Source organism: Necator americanus, chromosome IV (assembly GCF_031761385.1).
Source record: "Necator americanus strain Aroian chromosome IV, whole genome shotgun sequence".
Taxonomy (NCBI): domain Eukaryota; kingdom Metazoa; phylum Nematoda; class Chromadorea; order Rhabditida; family Ancylostomatidae; genus Necator; species Necator americanus.
The window spans coordinates 10,194,437-10,218,271 of NC_087374.1; the positions used below are offsets into that span (position 1 = coordinate 10,194,437).

The window sequence follows — 23,835 nt, forward strand, 5'->3', positions numbered from 1 at the left end:
CCAAGACCAAGAAGCATTTGATCTTCATTCTTGCAGGTAAGGATAATTAATTGCATGTTGTTCTTCTTTTCCATCTGTTTTCAATCATTTTCTCAGCCATGTAGCTGCTCTGTGAGAAAGAATCCGCTCTGGGTTGCACGATCTCTTCGTTCGTCTTGACTTCCTGTGGAGTTTCGGGGAATTCCAAACTTTCTCCTCGGAGCAAAATTGCCCTGGCCCAACAATGACCCCGTTTGTACTCATATCCGGACTGACTGTCACTATATTGACTGCCCGCTGTCACAATGAGGAGCGAACCAATTAGACTGTAGCCGGTGCGAGCGCGCGCAGGGTCCACCGAACCAACAATTGCTCCGTTCCCGCTGCAACACAATGGAAACTTCCTTAAACCTATGCGATCGCCGAATGCCATTCCGTCCCGAATAAATCTAGTCCGTCTTCTTTTCACTTTTCAACTGACCCCACTATTTATATGACTCGTTGCAAGTGCACGACCTAGAAATATGAGTAATTCCTTCCAGTCATGATCAAAAGCTACAGTAAATTTTCATATTCTCTGCGTTTAAAAATAAAGTATAGATTTTCTTATCTTTTTCTTTCTTCTCCTTTCTTCCGCCTTTGTTACCTTGTCTGATCTTTTTTCCCGATCAGAATAATGTTGCACGTGTTGGACTACGTACTGAGCTCGCACCCTTTGAACCGGACCATTTTTAGTGACAAAAAATATTCGCGCTATGTCATTTTCGAATTTTTGATCACCGGATTGGCTCTGAACGAAAATTGCTCTGACCTCGACGGCCGTTCCATGTAATCGTTCTTATGCTGATGAAACAAACATTGTCGTGGTGAATTTATGGGTCGTTCCGGCACACGGGAAGTCGGCTATTGTTCATCGCCGACGTAAGGATGATGAAGACCTTTCGAATAGTTCATGCTTTCATGTCATCACCTCCTGTTTTTAATTTCATTCATGTCATGGCTTATTGTCCACTCTTCACAGTTCATTTCTTCTTTAGTTTTAGGAACGACTGCGATAGCGTACATGGCTGAATTTGAAATTAAATTTCTGGAAGAATCTCTTTTTTTTTGTTAGCAGAGCGACAATAGCGCAGCTATATAGACCGTTGCGGCTTAATTAGCAAACTCTGAACGTTTCTATGAAAATTCCACTAGCATAATATAGCTCACTTATTCTTATCCATTATTTTAATCATTGTTTTGAATACGAACAAGCAAAATGTAAATAAATAAACAAGCGAGTAGTAAGACAAGATATGCAGTAGTTAAAGTTCTGTAAACTTTCCACCGCTTCTAATAAAGGTCACATTAAAATTTTTACACAAGTATAATGTACGAACAAGCGCCTTGTTTGAGTATTTGTTATCGTAATCAAAAAAACTACCGCATTTTTAACTGTGTACATACATATATGAACTCTGGTTTGGCGCCTTCCTATGTACCTACTGTCCTCCACTTCACATTTAATAGAAAAGTATTCCCATTTGAAATTTTGTAATTGATTGGAAACTATATTTTTTCCGACATTTCTGGTATTGCGACTTTTTTTGCATTTTGCATTTCTTGCATTTTTGCGAGATTCCGAAATTGTACACTTAGTCGCAATTGAGCGAACTACAAACAAAAGTACGCAGCAAATATGTGTCCTGTACCTTTGGGTGTTCATTGAACATTTAGTACCATTCAACTCTTTCAAAATTTCTAACTAAGTGAAATTGAAATTTGGTAGAGAAAATCTCTCTTTTTTTCTGGTCCCTCTACACGTACATACTCATTTGGTCTTGAGATTGAAGTCGATTTCTATGAATTTTTATAAATTCTATTGATTCTTTCTTTGAATTTTTCGTGATGCATACTACAACACCGCTACTAACTCGTGTCCCAAAATCCGTCGCGAACCGTCGGAATTCTTGGAAGTGGGCAAAATTAAATTTTGAAAACACCGGTGTTAGTAGCGGTGTTGTAGTAATACATTAGAAACCATTCTGTTCTAAACCCGACACTTCTAAGCTTAAGTAATGTTTAATTTTAATTTTTCCAATTTTTTTTTATGTTTCTCTAAGTTGTAATTGTAAGTACCAACAAATGTGTATTTTTATTTCTCCTTCGTGAGGCGGTGTCCACCCGAAGAACTCCGAGTTTGCAAACGCAACAATGGAATAGACGCATGGACTAAATACAACGAGTCTAAGAACTTTTCTGTTCCAAAGCACACACTTACTTATTGAAAGCATTTACGTTCGTTTTATTCACACAACTGGTTCTACGAACAAAAATGCATGATGCCGAGTGCACAATACTGCACAATACTTTGAAAGTTTTTGAATTCCACGATAATTCTCTAAATAACCGTTTTTTGGAGACGCACGAACAGCTCAAAAAGAATCCTAACTCAGAAAGTTAAGAAATAAGACTTTTAACAAAACGAGAGCAGAGAAATTAGATATTTTAGAATTTATTATTTATTTATTAATATTATTTATTATGATTATGATTATATTAGAACGTTATTATGATTATTATTTTTACGAATTATTTTAGAACGTAAAAGAGCTAAGCAAGTGTTATTTCCCAGTTTTTAAATAATTTGCGAAACTAAAAAAAAGTTCTCTCCATCCTATTTTTTTCTGTACGTCCGACGTGTTAATAGATTGGGCGAATTTCCTTTTGTTGTTTAACGACCGACAAAATTATAAAACTTAAGAACTTATCCTACTATAAAATAAGATTTTGAAGTACATAGATACAGTATCCCGTGTTTCTACTCTCACCCGTAGCTGTGTCTGGAAGTGTTTAAAAGCAACATTATTTATCAGAGGCCAACATTATTTATTTGAATATATTATAGTATATCTATATATGAAAAGAACTTAAGTAGTAAGAACACTTGACTCATATGTATTACTTGATAAACCCACACTGCCATCAAAATGCTATATTCTCTTATCTATTCAACTCGTTGTTTTTCTAGAGTTGTCATTAACCTTGACTTCAGGTTTTTCTCTCTCAGTTCCAACTCTTGGGAATCATTCCAGTTTCTCAGCTGAGTTTTTTTTCTCTCTCTTTTAACACGAATGTTTAACGCTTTCAAGAGTGCTTCGCTTTTCACTTGATGATTTCATCATTCTATTATTAAAACACCACTTATACTTTTTGCCAGTATTATCTGTTCTCGCAGTCTTTCAAAAAAAGAATCACTTCTTTTCAAGTTATTCGTCTCTTTTAGTCTGTTTCACTTCTCGCTTTCGTGCATGCCGTTTCCTTTTAAATCTTCAAAGATTGACAAGTTGTCTCATTTGAACAACATTTCCAGATGTATTCGTTGATTGCTTGGATAATTACGTTATTAACTCTGCTCACGGTTCACGGCAACGAATGGCCGACGCAACCATCTGGTAAGCAAGATACAACCATTTGAAAACAGTTTACAACCGTTCGAGAAGAAAAAATAAGTAACAGAATATTGGAGTGTTATTAGTAGTCTCTCTCGTTTTTTTTTTTGTTCCAAAACCTCAACGATTACGAATTCCAGTAAAACGCGTTGGCGCATCCCAAGTGGATTAATACCCCAATGACTTTATCCTTTATCCTTTATTAGTAGTTACTTTTATTTTTTCTTTCGTATTTTTTGTGATTAATGTTGGTTCATATTACTACCGGTACTGCTAATTGAAGCAGTAAACATTTATTACAAGTATTTGTGACGTTGAAGTTTATTTTTTATTTTAATTCCATTTATGTATGACAGTGTCATTGTTTAGGAGAATATTAAATTTGATATCCTGGGAAAGACCTTGCTATTCCAGAAATCTAAGCACAGAAAGCTCTTAACTCTTCCAGAAATGCATGAAGCACAAGCACAAGCATCTCGTCCACAGCGTTTAACAGTGACGAGTCCACATCCATTCATGCGACAAATCGGACCTCCTTCACTCGGTGGAAAACGAGTGATCACACCTGTACCGAAAGGTACGTTTGCTTTTTTCTGTATGCTCGTAGTGTTTTTAAACTTTTTAAAGGCATGCTTTTCAAAAAAAAAAGTTTAAAGTTTATAGTGTTTCTTCAGAAAGAGACAAAAAATCCTCCATTTACTTTCTTAGGTATTAAAGGCATCAAAATTTATGTCAACCCAGCAATAAATCAACATAGCACTTAAACATGTATTTTGAACGGCAGTTATGCACGTTTGTGAAAGAAATACACTCAAACTTTAGTGGTTCTAATTTTGAATTTCATAGCTGGTTGCAGAATTTCCACTGTGAGATGTTTCCATAGCTGCGTTGCACTTAATTGTCCCCTGAAAAGTTCAATTAAGGTATCGTAAACAACGCTGTCTTGTCACGTTTCGTTTGTCAAATGAGGTAATTTGATTTGTAAACATGATTTTCATCTGAAAAAAGTGTAATTTTAGTGTATTAAATGAAAAAGTGCACCTTTAAAAGGCCAGGAAGGAGTAGAACTTGTTTCCTCTACAATAGAAAGGAAAAATTGCTTAAACTCTTTTCTCTACTCAGAGAATACTCACGAAACTTTACGAGAGCATGACCTCAGAGCCATCATGTACCGCTCAGAGGAAAATCTCCCAAATTTAAAGGAAAATCTTCCTTTAAAGGCATCACCCCACAAATCCGAGGTGGTACGGACTTCAGGTGTAGTATTCTTATAAGGGATAGTAGATTATGGAGAGGAAGGTGATTCCGCCCATTTCTTCTTAATTGCCGTAAAAAACGGCCCGGAAGATGCGCGCGTGCACAAGGCTGGCGCGCTCCAGTCGAACTCGTTATAGAAAATAGCGCGCCGGAACGCCTGAAGCCGTATCTTCCGGGCCGTTTTTACGGCAATTAGTAAGAAACGGACAGAATCACCCCCGTCTCCATAATCTACGATGGCGTATACGAATACTCCACCTGAAATCCGTGCCACCTCAGATTCGTGGAGTGATGCCTTTAAAGTAATACGTGTTCCAGCCTCGTACAGCGATTCTGTGAAGATTATCACACCGATTCTACTGCGATTCAGAACATCTGCAGCGATAGACTGAAAAATACAGAAATTAACCACTTTGTCTCGCGCATGTCGCAAGATAAACGAATACTTCGGCGTTTACCTATAAACTAGCGCACATCACACTTGAAACTGCCGGAAATTTATCGTATTTTCTAAAATTGTTGAACGTTGTGAGATGTAGCTGAAGAGATTCGCATCATTCCTCTTTTCTCTCTATTTCTTCCAACAAATACTTTTGACTAATCTTGTCACAAACAGCGCAAATCTACAAATCGTAGTAAGTTGCTTTCCAATTTTGGAATTAATCCCATACACGTTCCGTAAGAATCTCTTCATAGCGTTGTGTGAGAACCTTTAAAAGGCCGTTCGTAGAATCTAGTGCTTTTTGTACTGGTACATATTTTGGTAATTTAATATAAAGTGCTGAAATCAACATTACTTCTAATGTAATTGTCAGTATTTTGACCTACCACTGACTAACTAACTCTAATTGGATAAAGTCAAATTGGTTTTTTGAATGTATGAATTGTTCAAATTCATACGAATCCTTTGAAAATTGGATACGAATTTGAAGTTGGAACCCTTGAAAACTAAATTAGTTCAACTCATTTTCGACTTTTTCATCTTAACATGTGATTTCTCAACAAGTGAGTTAATGAGGAAGCAGGTGATGTACGCTCGTAATTGTCGTTTGTAGTTCGAGCGTGTCAGCATTGGGTTTCCTTCTCAAATTTAACCATCTTCTGGATATCGGTCAATCGAAATAGACTGAAGTCGAATAGCGCTGATCATGGATCAAAATTTTTTGGCTAACCGGATGTGGTCACGTCAGCAAACACTTTATGAGTACCAATCAGAAAATCGAAAGCGACAAGTGTTGCATTTACTTCATCATTTATTTATTTATTTATTCATTTGTTCACTTATTATACTCAATGGCGTGTAACATGAACGTTATCTAATTATAATTATTATCAGAAAGCTATCAGAAAGAAAGAAAAAACAGGGGGAAAGCAAGAACAAATATACAGCAAGAATAAACATAAGGAAATACAATAAATAAATAGCGAAAAGAAAGAAAGAGTATACAGCGAACAGCGTCCCGTATACGATTCCAGCCTACGTTTTCGTTTTTCTATGTGCTAACGTTTTCTGAAATCTGAGGTATCGAGATATCTTCATTTTCACCCACATATCTTACATTTCAGGAACGTTCCAATAGATCGTAGAGCGGACTGCTTGTGTGTTCGCCGAAGGAGAAAAAAACATTTTTTCTTTTACTATATTTTGAAGACATGTATTCTGTTTTTAATCTTGCGGGTATTCCTAGAAATAAATAAGAAGTAGTTGTGTTTTTATGGAGATGTTCAACGTTACTTTTATTTGCAAAGAATTAATATAATGTGTAATTATTTCAATGAAGGTGGTACGGAAATCCTGACAACGCGATCAAACATAATTCGTTCAGTGAATGTTCTTTTAGCTCTCCCCGCACAAAAAACAAAACACCTAAACGGCAATTATTAGCAATTTTCCTCCCGAGATGACCGACTTTGCCATGGAGATGGATTACATTCTACTAAAACGTCGCAGGGAAAGTTATGGATAGGCGTTTGAAAAGGGTATTAGAGCGGTACGCTCACGAGACGGAGACAAGTTGAAGTTATAGCCCTTCCGCCTTTCTGAGTGAACAATCAGTTCTACTAAACTGAAAGTACTACTTAACTGAAGTATTCAATTATTCGCTCAAATGTTTGGTCATTCATTCCTCAATTTATTTTGTTACTATCCACAAAGAATATTTGGAAACTCGGAGGTGAACGAAACACAAGGGCTTAAAAAGAGCAGTTAGATCTAGGACAATTTAGTCGGAATAGTCAGCCACTGTATTTTTATTTAACTGACCCAAATGGTTGTTGCTGTTAGAAGAGATAGTAATATAAAGGGAATATGTGACTTCATACGATGAACTTAAAATATGGCTCGCCATTATCAGTCACGATCCAAGAAAACAACTAGGATTTACCAAGTCACCAATTTACGTAGTCGTACTATTCGGATCGCTCCCGCACCGTATTCAAAACATCCCGCGTAATGTACGGGAGTTGTAGCAGTGTGCCTAGTCGAGTAGATGAACAACGAATATGAGGTACATCACAACCCCCTGGCCACCCTCGTTCTATCTATGTACGTAAGTTCGTATGCAGGAAAAACGTGGAAATATCGGGGCAGTTGGCACAAGTTAGATGAGTCTGCATATATTTACCTTTGTAGAGGTCTTGTATAAGAAGTTGGTCCCAGAGGTACACCGTTCTCAGAACCAAATACATAGAACAAAAACACTATGTACCAAGACTTCCTGCGATCATGTTCTGGTCATTTCCTCTGTGGCTTTCATAAATCTCACTGTAAGGATAAAGGATAAAGTCACTGGCGTATCAATCCACTTGGGATGCGCCAACGCGTTTACTGGAATTCGTTACAGTTGACGTTTTGGAACGCATGTTGGCCTACACAATGACTTGCGGGGGCCAGCCGATGATCAAGTCAGTGTTTTTTTTTATCCTCTCAGACAAGTCTGGTACCAATTTATCGATCCCGAAAGGATGAAAGGCTTGGTTTGCATTACGTTGGTTTCGAACCCTCGACCGTGTGGCTACAAAGGACCTCTAACCGACTGCTCCACACTCGCCCTAAAATCTCACTGTAAGATGATTAAATTGACCACGGAACCTCGTAACAACTATATTCTGTGAAACGTAGAGTTTTAGGGGTAAAATGATTTTCTTCCCACAGAAAACAACCGATAAGGAAACAGGAATGTGACTCGTCGAAAACTTTCTATTGTATCAGGCAATGGATAATGTTGAATAGTGTACTCATCTTCAGTGAATTACAGTCGGATCAAAACGTCTTGGCCTTGGTGCAATTTTGTCAGTCGGCTGCTCTCGTGATTAGAAGATCGCAAGCTCCAGTGAGAACTGAGCAAAAATTGCACTATCTACACAACTGCAGTACAGTTTTCAGCCGATTCTATTTATTTACATGACCTATAATGACAATGCTCACTCTTCATTAACTATTATTCGTTTCCGTTTCTCTTCTCATGCAATCATCTCTCAAAAAAAAAAAATCCGCAAGAATGGGGCTGGGAAAGCCCAGGTCTACAACTTATACCTATATATACCGCTCAGTTAGTTGCCTGTGATGCGAACATATGAAACTACTCTGTTATTGTTCGTTCGTTGAGACTCACCATGCAGCTATTTCTAGTCCCTCTCTAGTCGATTCTTCTAAGGATATGACTGGTCGGTAGATACACAAATTTCGAAATAAATGATGCGGAATGAAAATGGGATGAACTTCATGAACATCACACTTCAGGAGGCGCCACTAAGGTACTCTCTACTTGCTACCATATGTCTTACACGTAGTAACGGTATCGGGATAGCACAGCGATTAAAAGAGTGTCGAATTAAACAAATGGACGCCAGGTTATTTGCTCGTCAGTTGAAATCGTAGCTTCCAATGGAGAAAGAAATTGTTCGTCCAGCTTTTTTGTCTTATCCTATCTTATCTTATCTTAGTTTTTCAAGTCCAACTTCCTTCAAGTTTACGCAGAATCTAACGCGGTGTTCGGTTACCTAGAAACCTTCAACTTCCTCCTCCGTTACCGCAATCGGATCAGTCTAAGAATCCTTCCGTCCTGTTTATTCCCCATCCTACATTCTTCCGATTTACATTGATTGCAGGACGAGAACTAATCGATGACACTATCAGTGAAATTAGTGGATGTCCAGACGCTAACAATAAAACCTGCTTTTGAAGGATAATTTGCCCAACAAATTGGTGTTTGGGAATTTTGGAGTGGCTGTGACAATAATGTCCTTCCACACCTCCGAAATCCCACCTAATAAATCTGAGATATCAAAGATAAGAGCAAAAGGAGAAATTAGATTAGCAGCACATCCCTTGTACATAATCGATGGAATCCCACTACATCCGTCAGTTACCGACCGCACCTAAAATATTGCTGATGATCAGAAGAATAAAATAGCGTGTTACTGCAATCCTGTTGGACAAGAGCTACACCAGCAGTTTCTGGAACGGTGAAATCTGGTAAAATGACACTGGTAGAGGTCATTGCTAGGGTTTTCTAATGCTCTAGTGACATCTCCAATAAAAGCAGTTCCTGGCTGATCCACGAAACCTGAAATTGGACTTCATAATATTCCCTAAGCATGGTTGAAATGGCATAGCGGTTATTCCACGCAAAGGTGGCGCTCTGGATGAAAAAGGTACGCTCTCACATGGAAGTCTATGTCACATCATACGTTATCGTATAATGGTTTGGAAGGGTGGGTGTAGCGTAGTCGCCGCTACGGTCACATAGTCGATGGATGAAACCATCGTAGCGCCAACGAAGCCATTCACGTTTTCGGGTTCGATAAGACTTGCTTGGGAGGAAAAGTAAAACACTGATCATCGGCTGGCGTCCGTAAGACACTCAGTATAACAACACACATTCCGAAACCCTATCACGAATTACAGTAGAAAGCGTTGGCGCATCCTTATTGGAATGATACCCCTTAAACTTTGTTCTTTCTTATCTTCATAAAGCATTACGTAAAGGATCGTTGAACTCCTCAAAAAAAAAACATTGTCTCTGAGAGATTAAATGTCTCTGTTGACGTAGGATATCTGAGGAAAGCGGGAGGAAACCGAAAGCTCAAATTTTTCTTTAAATCTTGAAACCTTCTCCACAGAATGTGAAACAGATGGCCAAACGAAGGGAGTATTGATCAAATAACGTAAACCAGCCAACACTCAAAAGATAATTGTTCCATGAACTGTGGCAGCAACAAAATTCGGCATAGGTATTAAAGGTGTTGGGTCCTAGTTCGATGTACTTCAAGGTAGGTAATACCGTGGCGGATGAGGATGGAAGAGCACCCAAAATTGTGAGAGCAATGTGTAGAAATGACGTCGAGATTTCTATCAGTCTAGGTAGGGAGATTTATAATCTGTACAAACCCAGTATAGCAGAAAATCGACGAAGCGATGGAAATGAGTTGAAGACTTTTGAGTTGATCAAGCTCCGAGCAAATTAAAGCTGTTAGGAATAGTTGTTTGATGATTTGCAACATTAAGATCGCCCAAAAGCTTCTCTACCTACCGGAAGTAACAGAACTGCTCAGTTGACAGCGTGCGAGTGTAAAACGAACCTCCGACAAATTATCAAGACAAAAAACCTAGGCAAAGTAAGTCAGCTTTCACATCAATGGCACAAGAAGAGTATTTGGAGGCCGACAAAAGTGGATCTGAACGCAAACGTCATCCCTTCCTCGCACTTGATACGAACGATGGAAATCACAAGGTAGATTACCGACAGTTTAGTAGTCCAAAATTTCAGCTGTTAGCCACGTTTTAGAGGTAAAATCCGAATACACTTGTATTGCGATAAACATTTTCGCACTTTAGATGAGCATGATTTTAATGTCGCAGAAACACTTAGCAGCTTCATATGTTTCCCGACTTGCTTCTCAAGTCAGAGACGCGCTATGAGTCGCCACCGTAGACAATCTTCTCCTTGCCAACATCCTCCTAGCTTTTGCTTCTATTACGTTTGCATGCATACTATCATAGTTCATACTCACGTTTCCTTGTTTCCCTTAATCAGGTGTCATTCTCCCGTGAACATAAACACTGAGAAAACCAGCACTACTACGTAGGTGGCCATTAGCAAGTGCTTGACGCCAGTAAAACGCTGAAATGGAAACTACTTCTACCAAGGGTAGGCAAGAAGGGTTTTTTTTATCGTCGGATAAGGTTTGACTGGACGATAGCTCATGTTCTACGCAAGCTAAATGTTCAATTCTTCCTGAAATTCTCCTATCTTCGCTGAAGGAGATGACCTATTTCCTAACTCAACGAGGCCGGCCTCAAGAAGGAAATATTTGTCATTCTCCGCAAAACCTTGTGTGCTTCAAAATCTTCAAAAAATTCCACTTTTACTCTTCGGATTGCATGATAGACATTTGCTTGTAACTGTACCACTGTTTCGTTCCGCACCACAGCTGATCGAACCTGCTGCTGACGTTTCGTAAGTTACTACTGTCTTACATATTTCGCGGTCCCTATCTCTCTACCCGAGTTATCCTGTGACAAAGGTACAGCTTGGCCTCTTGCAGTGCCAGAATTTTACAGACATGATTCGACATAAATTTTACCAGCAAGGCCGATAGATTACAAAAGAAGCTGTAAAAGCAGAATAAAAGAACTTTAAATCTAAAGGATTTATGATATAGGTGAAATATGAACAAGAGACGTTAAAAAGTTCAAGGTGGAGGTATTTCAAATAATTGATTAAATAAGAATCAGTTGGAGTGCCAGGGTTAGAAATGGAACGATGAAAACATCATTTGTATAAATGATAATGTCGAAAGACCTTTGGCCAACGTGAACGGCAGAGGAATCAGTAGTCCACAATGGAAGACTACGAATTCGGCAAGTGCGTTAGCTTTTCCGACATCGGTTTTGATAAAATCCCATTGTCAGTCCTCAACTCACTCCAACCTTCTTGCTATCTCACTAAACTCAACCCTTTCCATAACCTTCTTGCTAAAAGAATTAAAGGAACACAACAACAGACAGTTGTGTTTTCTTTTAATTCTTTTAACAAAAAGCTTATGGATTTTTTCACACATGCTTTCGACAAACGCCGCTCACGATATGCGAGGTATTTGTTCGTGTGATAGTCAAGATCTGCACAAATTTCCAACGGAGAGCGTTGTTCAAAGCGTTATCGAGTTTATAGAAAAGTCGATTCTTGTGATCAAATACTATAGATTTCGTACATGCGAAGGATGAGCAGGGGCACAATTCTTCTTAAACTTCAGCGGTACAAATTTGGCTAAACAGTAGTACACTACTTGGCAAAAACCTCAATTCATTTCTCCAACCACCTGATAGATGTCGAAAACTTTAAGCCAGTATACAAGAGAGAGAGATGTTTCCGTAAGTCAGAATAGTTTACACGACTTAAATCTGGCAAGGAGATTCTTCGGTGGTAAAACTGAACTTGAAAGTAACAATATTGTGATCAGAAGTGGCCAAGGGGTAGGGAAAGGGGGAGGGGGGAAATTTCAATATCACTGACAATTGATCTGGGAGGACGAGATCGATAATGGCATGCAGACGGTTAGGAGTTTCAATGTTATGGGATAGATCACAACTTTCCAATAAAGTTTCGAAGCGTTCAGTAGTGAAGTTGGTCTGTCTGTTCATGTCTACATTAAAGCCGCCCACCATTACGATTTTATGATTTTGGATGAAGAAAGGCAGAAAATAGCATCAAGCAATGTATAATCATCAGTCCTAGTTAAATCTGGGGGTCAATAGACAGCAACAAATTTGAGAGAATGAGGTGCGAAGGGAAAGAGGAGTTCAACGCACAACATATCAGCAGCCATTTGATGTTAAGTGGAATAGGAATCGCGTGAAATTTGTCATTAACAAGGCAGCAGATAACTCCACTCTTTTGAGGCGGCCTGTCTGAGCGAAACACGAAGTATGATAAATTTGCGATCACTTCAGATTCGGAAATTGTACAGCTAAGCAATGTTTCAGTAACAGCTAATACATCAGATTGGTGCAGACGAAGAAAGGAGTAAAAAAGTACAATTTGCTTACTATGCTGCGAGCTTTAAACAAAATACATTTTGCTTTGGAGAGCGGTACACGCTGGATTACAAGTTTCCCGTTACTGGTTTGCGGGGACCGGGGAAGTTCATTGATGTTAGTTAACGCATCTTTGTAAACCACCCACTCAAGCGTAGATGGCCGTTTGTTTCTTAGACGAACCTCGTGCTTCAACTCATAATTCCGTCTTCGTTCTGCCGCCAGTATGCTTTTGCGTATGAATATGTTTGAAAGACTGGTGCGGCGTAAAAGGTGACCTGACAGATCCTTAGTTCAGTAAAAACAAGAAGAGAGTACAACTTTAACGACTTGTTGCTGTTGAGCTTTCCCAACATATAAGCTTCGTATATATACTTCGGGCAGGCAGTCAACTTCAAGCGCATCAAGGACGTTGGCCACTCTTCGATGTCCTGCTTTTTCTTTCGGAGGTATATCATCAACTAACTCGGCCAAGCTGGTGATCACAATACAGGGGTCCTCTTTTTAGCTTCGATTCAATCAACCACTTCTTGTGTGATTTTAGTCTTCAAAGCAAGAGCCATCTTCCTTATGACAGGATCACTGCCTTTCCTTCCAAAATTTCGTTGATGATTTCAGCACAAGAGATGTCGATGTCAATCTGATCATTTTTCGATTGACAAACGACTTGAGATGTGATCATAGCTTCTTTCGTTTTGCGGGAAGAACTACGAAGGGTGCGCTGAGTAGATCCGGGCATGATAACGGTGATCAATAATGACGGGTTGTAACAGAAAAACAGAAATTGGGTGCGAGACGTAAACTGAAGCAACAATAGCATATATAATAACAAAATAGAAAAATAAACCGATACAGGCCTTATATACCAATCAGTACATGCAAGTCAAGCACCTTGTTCTCGGTTACAGTATTTCCTTTTTCATTCACTGCACTTTTTCTTCATTGTCGGTGTTCCTTCCACATATACTATTAAATGGCCATCCATGTCTTGGTGACACTAAGTACCGTACACTTCCACGTAGCTTTGGAGGATCGTTCGTTCCTTTCGGCACAGTCCAGAGTCCAGATCGATATCGGCCGCATTTTCTTGTTTGCCTCCGTACTTCTTGCGCTTCTTTCTAGGTTTTTTTTTGTTTTTTTGTACTTTTGCTATGCCACACGCAATTTCTTTTGTTCTTGAGATCTGTATGTTCTAGGTTGCGCCACACATAACTTGAGGACGTAAGTTCTTGCTTGTTTCACTTGTTTTTGCTTTTGTTTCTTTCTTTTTCATTTTCTATGTCTCTTCTTTGTTATTTTTCACGTTTGTCGTATTTGTTTCTGTTATAGATATCTATAATGTATTTGCATTGTTTGCATGCTACTGTGTTGCTTTTCATGTTTTACTTTTGAAATTTGGTTGGAAATTGCATTTCTTTTCGACCTAATGTTCTTTTTTTTGCTTCCTCGCCTTCCTTCCATTACTAATGAGCACATGGGAGTGGCTTTTTTTGGTAGTTTTTCTTAGCTTCAACCTAAGGGTTACAGTGCAAGGCTGAAGCTACACAGTTCACTTTTTTTCCTATTTTATTTTTTATTTGATTTTGTTCCCTTACTGTGCACTAGTCTATCTTCCTTTTATGAGCAATTTGGTGTGACATGCTGTCTTTCTTGCAATTGTTAATTCACAATTTTCTTCTCAGTTTCAAAGTTTTCAAATTGGTCTTCTTTTTTCAGGCGTTCCTTGATATTTCAGGCGCTCCTTGATATTTCGTCTGCTCCAACTCTGTTATTATGATCCTGTTAAAGCTGGTTACCGTCTGCCTGTCAATTTCTTTATCTAAGCCTTATCGGACGATAGCGGTGAGTTTTCTCTATACATAGCTAGTTTTAATGTGGAGCTCCATTTTGTATTATCGATTCTCCCTCATTGTGCCATGAGAATAAAGTCTTAGTGACTTACTACGTATTATTATATTATTACTATTGTTGATCTATTGGTACATAACACATTCATTGTGCTTTCATTTTCGCCGAGAAATTGACGCCCAAAGTTAAGCATCAAAAATTGGGTGTTTTCAGTTTTGAGCACATTAGCTTATAGAAACACAAGGAATCAAAAAGGAGATAGCATAAGGAGATAGAGGAGAAATTTCTCTACAAACTGGTACCAAAATTAATATTTCACATTGACGACTAGGGAGAAAAAAAGAGGACCTGATAATGGATACTTGTGATCATCTGTCATATTTGGGATCGACGTTTCAGCTAACTGTATAACCACAGGATAGATTTCGTAACGTAACTGTTATAGAGAGTCACCTCTCTATGATCAGTTTATCTCAAGATTTTCCTATGTATTTCATTGATCAATATGGGTGTTTCGCAGTGGCAGCTCTCTCATTTATCTAGTTTTAGTTCTGCTCATTTTGATTTCACTTACCTTATGCTCACCATTGTTGCCCATTACACGTATATGCGTGTATTTTATCGTGCCTCGTGTTTATTGTTAAATATATATATATATATATATATATAAAGGTTTAAATGCCCAAGTTCAAGTTTGAGGTGTGGTCGGCCCCAAGTGGCACAGAAGGTTCTCAGACGGAAAGACCCGCGTAGCAATAGCTGTTGGTACACATTATACCACTCCCCATCTTTCGGCTTAACTGTATCTTACAACTTCGGGATAGATTTTGTAACTGCAGCAGTGACATCACATTTATTCGTCCTCTAGTCACTAATTCCACCTTTAGCTGGTTGTGTTAGAACTACTGCTCCACAATTTCATATTATCGACATTCCTACATATTTTAACTTGAAGTGTTGATAAAAAAAAACAAACCGCATAAAATTGGCAAAACAAATTTTTATAGATAGGCAGAAACCCATTGTTTCACCACCGTCATGTTCATGTTGGTCATCTTAACTCTTCTTACTTCATTTTGATTATCAATTATGAACTAATGGCCTTGTCTATTATTCGTGGCTGTTACAAAATATATTTTTCCTTGATTTTTCCACAGTTAGAAATTATGCGTTGCTCAGAAACCCCAATACGGAGAAATCACGCCGTATACGAATGATCATCACTATGTGATTACAATGGCAATTCACTTCCTGGCAATGTTTTTTGCCATGCTAACTATTTATATTTTGAAAATAAGTCCCCAAACTACCTTGTCCAATCTCTTCCGATGTTCCGGCTGCTGATATGCTGAAACCATTTTAGAGGTACGCTCTACCTTTGATGCAGAGGCTCCTGTGGACGGTCAACACAGAAGTAAGACAGAGAAACAGCTCAGCTAACTTTTGGATCACAGCCAAAAGTCCCAAAATGAAGAAGGATGAGTACATTGCGATCACAAACGAACAAGCCCCATATCAAAATCTGTGCGGGTTTTGATCTACGGGGCAGGCTGTCAGGTCCCTATAAAAAAACCTTTGTGACTCGTAGTTGTGCTACGTGGTGGTCTGTTCCGTCACCAAGTTTAGCTAATGAGGTAAGCACTTGCCAATGTGTTGCTGTTTGAGTTTGCTTACCGTTTGGATGCTTTATGTAGGTAATAAGGCGCCTGAGAGAATAAGTCACTAATGGCGTTGATTTTTCCAGGCTCTGACGAAGGCGAAACGTTAGCTGTTAATAAATATCAATACCAATCTTGGCCACAGCTCAAGCAAATCAATAAAAAAAGCTAACGTTGCCATTAGTCCTTAGCGAAGGAGGAGAAATGCCTTGCGCGGACTCAAACTGGTGGTCTGACTTTCGGCAACAATAAGCCTCCTCATCTACACGGTAGGTTTTTTGAAATCATTTCCTGCTCTTTTTTGCTTTACTGATTTTATTCAGGTGCGCTTGCCCAGTCACTTATGGAGAGTCTCTAGAAAGATAAAGAACCCAGTTAACACATGGATAAATTTATTGCCATGTAACGTATACGTAAATAAATGATGTTTTTTTTCTATCTTAGTTGCATTGCCGGCTCGACCACAATAGCTAATATTGATAATACCTGAAAAACAGTTTGAAAAAAGTGATAAAAACAATTTTGTGATCTGCCAACTCTTAATTAACACGACCAATCTCCCTATCGTAGCCTAGTTACTTAGATTACTTAGATGCATTTGGATATTCTTTTTTTGGTGAACACTTTGAAGCTCATTTTTTTTTCCATTTCCTGCCACTCTGATTTATTTCGTTTACATGCTGCTGCCAGTTCTACTATGGAGAAGGTTCCAACGAATCGCATCACAACCTTTATTATCAAAACTTACGTAACGCAATTTTCAAAGATAACATTAACATTTCTCGTCAAAGCGGAAAAAAACCACATTTTGTTCGTTCTCCGTTTTGCGATATAGAATACGCGAGTTGTAGAATACCTTAAATAAACAACGTATTAACATGAACACACAAAGAGAAACTTGAAATAGCGCGGAACAAAGAAGATACTAAACAACAACTAGTTACTAAACAACAAGTAGTTATGGAACACAAACAATACAAAAGAATAATATGCGAGATATAACATAACATAATATAACAGCAAGCTAGCTCGAAAAGAAATGCAATATCCAACCAAATTTCAAAAGCAAAACGTGAAAAAGCAACACAGTAGTATAGAAACAATGCAAATACATTATAGATCTATATAACGAAATCAAATAAGACAACGGTAAAAAAAACCAAACAAGAGACATAGAAAATGAAAAAGAAAGAAACAAAAGCAAAAACAAGTGAAACAAGCAAGAACTTACGGCCTCAAGTTATGTGTGGCGCAACCTAGAACATACAGATCTCAAGAACAAAAGAAATTGCGTGTGGCATAGCAAAAGTACAAAAAAAAACAAAAAAGACTAGAAAGAAGCGTAAGAAGTACGGAGACAAACAAGAAAATGTGGACGATATCGATCCGGATGACTTCACTTCACCTTACTTGACAAATTCCCCGGAAAGACCGTTCGTAGGCAGATTAGAAGCCGCTTTGCTCCAACCGCGAGCGCTTGTGTTACTACACTCGTGCTTCGTGTCGTACTGACCCTACCATACTTCCTCCTAGCTTCAGAGCACTTAATCCGAACGTTAGCTAGTGTTTACATTTACGTTCACAAGACTCAAAACTGTCAGAATACGTACACTTGCACAAAGCGTGAGCACAAATATACATATACCACAGTAGAGCTGACTTTGGCCTAACCAGCAACATATTAACAAATACACGCCTACGGACGTATGGACAGTCTGAGCATAAGAGCGTATGCTCTACGATGGGGGGAGGTCGTTAGTTACGCGCTGCCGATTATCTCCAGCCAAATAAGTGCCTTCACAAGAGGCTGTAGGTAGGCCAGAGCAGGCATATCTTAGGCTAGCTGTGATCACTAAATCACGCCCATCCATCACTACATCACTGAGGTCATGTGCCGTATTTGCATTGCAATTACTTGGTAGAGTTGGTTTCTAGGAGAACTGAAAGAACAAGAAGAAAATAACGTAGCAACGTAGAAAATGAAAAAAAACATAGAAAATGAAAAATGAGGCAAAAAAGCACAAGATTTGTACAAGAACAAAACAACAGAAAACATAAATGAAGCTGAAAACGTTCCGAAATAAAACGTAGATTTGTGATTGAAAAAACTATATAGAATATATATATATATATATCGCATTTATACAGAGTATTTAATGCACTAAGATTCTACAATAATTTGTAAACGTTTCGATTTGTTTGTTTTACACAAATAAAACACTTATTTTCTATTTCTGGGATTTCGTGTGCAGTCGTTCGATGTATCTCTATACGTAAGCGAGCGATATTCTGCACAGAAGCAATACAGAGCTAACGTGCTCCTGCAAGGGATGTTTCGCATATTATTTGACGATGAAGGCCAAAGATGGACGATGTGATGGGCGGGCTATAAGGCAAACGCAGCGCAATGTTCTGGTGACGCTATTAACTGTTGCGCAACGCGATTGACGATCACCGTTGCCAGTCATTTCCCCTAAGGAGAGGTTCTCGCGGAGGCTACGGGTACCTAACGAAACGCACCCTCTACGTTGCCGTGCAGTCCCGGGGACGCCGGTTACCTCCAGCCCGAGGCAGCTCCTCCTCTCTTTGCACGCAGGACCTTGTTGCGTCCGAACCTTGCGACCTTTAGATGAAGCACAGAACTGAGTCGCGACAGTCACAATACATGGTTTGCTAAAATTCTAATCAGCGTAAAACTAGTTACAGTATACTTTATCTACAGCTTTAAGGCACTTCTTTTAATTCAGTATATTTACAGTTGACTTGTTTGGCTTAATCGGCGGGCTGATATTATCTCCTGGCGCGACTGCCCGCATATTCGTCGAGGTATGGCGTCCTTGAAACATAGCTCTGCACAACCTTCTCGACTTCAACGAGAGCTTCCACAGAATCAATTCATTCGCCACTATTCCATACCTTGCGAAACTTTACGTCTCGCCTGAACTGCTTATCGAACCCGTGAAATCTATCGTGATATCTTTAAACACTTGTTAAAGCACATAATACGACAAAGTAGAGAAGAATAGCGTTCAATTACAGAGAAGTGAGGAAAAAATGGAGAAATCTATATTTTGTTCAATTTAATGACAATGGAACGACGCCGATTCGATACCCACTGAGTAAAATTTCTGCAGAAGAGTTAGAAACTTGAAACCACTTCGAATAGATGAAGAATTTAATATTGCATAGTTCACAGCAGTCTAAAAATGGGTGTAATGGGATTCAACTATTTAAAAAAAAGCTCAGATTCTGCGCTCAGTGTTAGTTTCATTGTTGGATACAGGAGATCGCGAATAACTTTGTTGTAAGAGGACCAGAAGAAAAAATTCAGGAAGTTTTTCAGAGAAAAGAATTTGCTCTAAAAAGCAGTCATATTGCTGTTCCCCCCCCCCCCCATTTGCTAGTCCTTTTCGAATTTTGTTCGGACAAAATCTAATATTTCGAATGATACTTTAGAAAAAAACATTAGTTCTGATAATGAATGTTCCCTTTTAGATTTACACATCTATGACTGCTATTGCTATTTTTTGACCTAAGTAATGTGATGGAACAGATTTATCAACTTTTTCTGTCTCTACAATCAGGGTAAATTCTCTACTTCACTTTTCGAATATCAAGAAAATGGTATTTTTATTCTTATTTTTATTTAACAAAAGCTATATGAACTAGGCCTCAAATAACATCCTTGCTCTAGTCTCGCGAGGTCGTTAAAATTTTTATTCTTGTCTGGTTGTTGTTTGAGTTTGCCTTTTTTAGAGGATGAAATCATTTGCGATATATCCATGTTATCTCCTTTGTGGGATAAGTTTAAGGCTTATTTTGGTTCACAAAGGATCAAAATGAAATAGATTAGACTTATGCTACTGTTATCTAACCAAACTAAAGTGAGTAATCCAAGTTGAGCAAAATCCTTAAAGGCATCACCCGACGAATCTGGGGTGGTCCGGATTTCAGGTGGAGAGTTCCTATACGGGTCGTATATTATGGAGAGGATGGTGATTCCATCCATTTCTTCCTAACTGCTGTAAAAACGGCCCTGAAAATGCGGCGCGTGCACAAGGCTGGCGCGCTCCAGTCAAAGTCCTTGTAGAAAATAGCGCGCCGGAACGCTCGAAGTCGTATCTTCAGGACCGTTTTTTTACCGCAATTAGGAAGGAACAGACGGAATCACCTTTCTCTCCATAATCTACGACTCTGTATAGGCATAACCCGCTTGGAACCCGCACCACTCCAGATTTGTGGAGTGATGCCTTTAAAAATAAAAAAAAACGTTTCTGAATGAATGACTTATTCGTAAAGATCACGCTCGATTTCGTTCGTTTAGGTTGCAAAGAGGGCGGACACTCCGAAATTACAAACAAGAACAGCGATGACGACCTCGTGTGATGTTCAAGTCTTATGAGGAAATAAGTGGTTAAGGTTGAAAGTGGTACTACAATCTTCCTTCTGTTAGGTTCAGGCAAACCTAACAGAAGGAAGACTGTAGTACCACTTCCAACCTTAATCTCACAAAAAAAGTCTTCTTTTGAGAAAAGTCCTGGACCTCTCACGAATATTCAGAGCTAGAAGCGTTTTTTTTTCTTCTTCGCTTTGCTTCTCGCTTCTTTCATACAATCATTTGGATTTCATGGAGAATGTTATAGGCCATAACGGATCATACACCCACTAATTATCGATCGTTCAGTGTACCTAGGTAAATTAACTACTTGACGCTCGAGGAAAAAATGAATAGGACGAAGTCAGCAAATATCTGTGTGTTTTATGTGTAGAACTGAGACCATATGTAATGAGCGCTAGATCAATCTTTCATTCTTTTTACTCCTTCGGTGATCCCAACCACTTCCTTCGGTAGTCATTCATCGTAGCAATGTTTAAGGATCTCTTCAATTGTGATTTTTCGCTTATATATAGACAAGTAGCTTTATGAAAATTGACAGTGCTAATTTGTTTGTTGAGAACTAATCGACGTAACGTCTTTTTCTTTTTCTTCTAAAATGTAGTTTTTTTTTTAAAATGCCAGTCTTTTTCGCTCATGAGTTATTCGACTTCCGGAAAAATAGTGAGTTAGCAGAGGTCAGAAAACATTTGTGATTAAAATTCTTCTCCTGCATAAAAATTCTTGAAAAAAAAGTCACGAATGTCTATGAATGTCTACTTTATACTCATGTGCACCTATTTGTTCTTTGCGTACAAATATTAATGATGCTCAATCTTTTCCGCCTGTTTTGCCGTTTTGAAGCTGATGTGTCGCTCCTTAAATGAACCCCGTGGGACTTGTCAATCGCTTTGCCACACCATTTCTTCTTTCCCGTCCCGCTTTATTGCATTGAGATCGGCATAAGAATAACATCCTCTTCTCCTTTTCGCCGCTTTTTCCACAACCAATGACTTTTCAACTCCTGCCGACGCTCATCAAATTAATTAAAATGAAATTAACCATATTAATCGATCTAACGGCTTACCTCGCTATAAGAATTGAGGTACACCATTACCAACGAAGGTTCCTCAAAGTTACCCGCTCTTGCATCTATTTTTGATCATTTGAATGAAAACCTTGGTTAGAAAAACACGAAAATTCTTCAGGTATGTACGCTAATTTCTTTCTCTTCACATCTGGCCTTACTCGGAGATTCCTTTTTTTCTCGAAAACAATGTCAGATTTCTTTTGTAGTCTTCTTATCATTTACACGAAACCCTTGCTTAAAATCTATTTCATTTTTAGTCTTGTCATTTACATATATGACGTGAATCTAATCTTAGCCTTAATTTTTCTTGAATATGTTTGTTTCTAATTTTTGTGCAGCGATAAACTCACCGTTACAACGATGGAAAGGAGGACAATGATAAATTTAACATAAAAATAGAAAAATAAGATCAGGAAAGATAAGGCCTAATTCGTCTCCTATCGCACAAGTATGGGGAACGGTAAAGAGGGTTCCGGCGGGTTGTCCGCGAATGCCTCCGAGACATAAAGTGCCCAGTGGATATGCCGGCGGATACGCGAACATACCTCGGCGAGATCATGCTCCAGTCCTTCACAGAAAGGCAGACAACCGTCTAAGATGACTTCATAGAGACGCAAAGAACTGTGCAATTACAAGGAAATAAAAAGAAGTAATAATAAATACAAAGAAAAGCGCTGTGAGTTGTCGAAATTACTGAATAAGTCAAAGAATAGTAGAGTCGGATAGAAGTACATGGAATTTTGCATAGTGTTCTAATAAAGAAAGGGAGTCAGTTTGTCTTTATATTACTTTCAGAAAGTAAGTAAGAAAGAAATCTTATCAAATTTGAACTCTTTTTCTTCCTGTAAGTTCCAAGAAGTCAGATGGTCCCTTTGTAGGTTTTTTATATAAATTAGCTACAAAAAAGCTAGGGAGTCACAGGATAACAATAATTCTCATTACCGTTACTTTTGAAAGCTGGAATGTTCCGTTTTAACGAAAATTTTAACATACATAATTTGAAGCCATTAGATACATCCTTATCTCATATTTCACGTGAGGATTTCTCTTGCATCTGGTACGATTACAAGTTCACCTCACATCACAAAATTGCAGTGGATGTGTCTGATTCTCCAAAACAGTTTAGTAGATAGTGAATTATATCCTAGCCGGTGATGCAGCGTATGATTAGCTGTAGGTAAGCAGAGTCAGCTGCTTAGGTGCCAACAAAAGTGAATCTCTTTAGGATAGGCACCATCGCTAATTCCTCTGACGAGGCATGACCGGGGCATGCTCGAAATTCCGCCGGGACCCTCTTTACACGCACCCCACAAATATCGTAGCTAATAATTTTCGTTCCAGCTCAAAAAATCTCCTTTAAAAGTCTATCTACCCCTTATCGCAATGATACATGCATCACATAATTAAGCCATTGCGCTGGAGATAGAAGTAGTTATTTATTTTTGGATGTTTGGCACGGGGATTTACAAACGAAGGACAGTAGATAATCTATGTTGTGTAGCAGATCAATGTGTTATTCTAGTGAGCAGGTTAATAAAGGAGAAGTCCGTGAACGCACATGGATCACGATTCGTCTGTGCATTCGTAGTGCAATTTCTTGACGTTCTCCGGTCAACCTAACTTTCTCTCCTAAGACCTCTGTCTTTAGGTTGACTATCCGTGGCAATCACTACTTACGACCACACGTGATCGATTTTTATCCGCGTAAATGATCCGTCATAGTCGATGTAGGTGGCCTAGGAAATGATTAGAGCTAATGCCAGGTTTCCATTGATCGATACGATCCTTAGGGCACATAATAACTGAAATTCAACCTATCTGAAACTTAGTACTTAGAACTTAGTTCAATGATCGAGTGCATCCTAGTTATGCTAATTCCACCTGATAGCATATAACCCTCTCGACCTTGGTTGTCAGACTGCAATGTCAGACTAGAAAGCGCAGTCGAACATCGCTAGGCATGCGTTCGTCACCAAAAGCCACCCTATCAAACGCTTTTATCAGACCAGCGCAGTGTTCCCACGCACATTTCTATGATTTAGTGTTGTTTTGTGCAGAACTGCATACCTGCTCATGACACACCGTCAGCACATCGGTGATGTTTGCTCTCTACATCTACATTTCCTTATTCTCTAACGTTTTGTTTTGGCAGTAAGCTC

The 23,835-nt window shown here is 38.8% G+C and overlaps 2 protein-coding genes across 2 annotated transcripts; both read left to right on the forward strand.

Annotated features, from left to right (window-relative positions):
• Positions 1 to 3,331: 3,331 nt before the first annotated feature.
• RB195_000823 (uncharacterized protein) lies at positions 3,332 to 6,247 on the forward strand (the record flags this gene model as incomplete). Its single annotated transcript, XM_013447493.2, has 3 exons — positions 3,332 to 3,413; positions 3,859 to 3,987; positions 6,234 to 6,247. 3 exons carry the CDS (start codon positions 3,332 to 3,334, stop codon positions 6,245 to 6,247), a joined length of 225 nt encoding a protein of 74 aa, XP_013302947.2.
• An 8,231-nt stretch (positions 6,248 to 14,478) lies between these two features.
• Positions 14,479 to 16,569, forward strand: RB195_000824 (uncharacterized protein; the record flags this gene model as incomplete). Its single annotated transcript, XM_064197356.1, has 4 exons — positions 14,479 to 14,547; positions 15,917 to 15,967; positions 16,396 to 16,480; positions 16,535 to 16,569. The coding sequence occupies 4 exons, from the start codon at positions 14,479 to 14,481 to the stop codon at positions 16,567 to 16,569; spliced, it is 240 nt and encodes a 79-aa protein (XP_064053237.1).
• Positions 16,570 to 23,835: the final 7,266 nt, after the last annotated feature.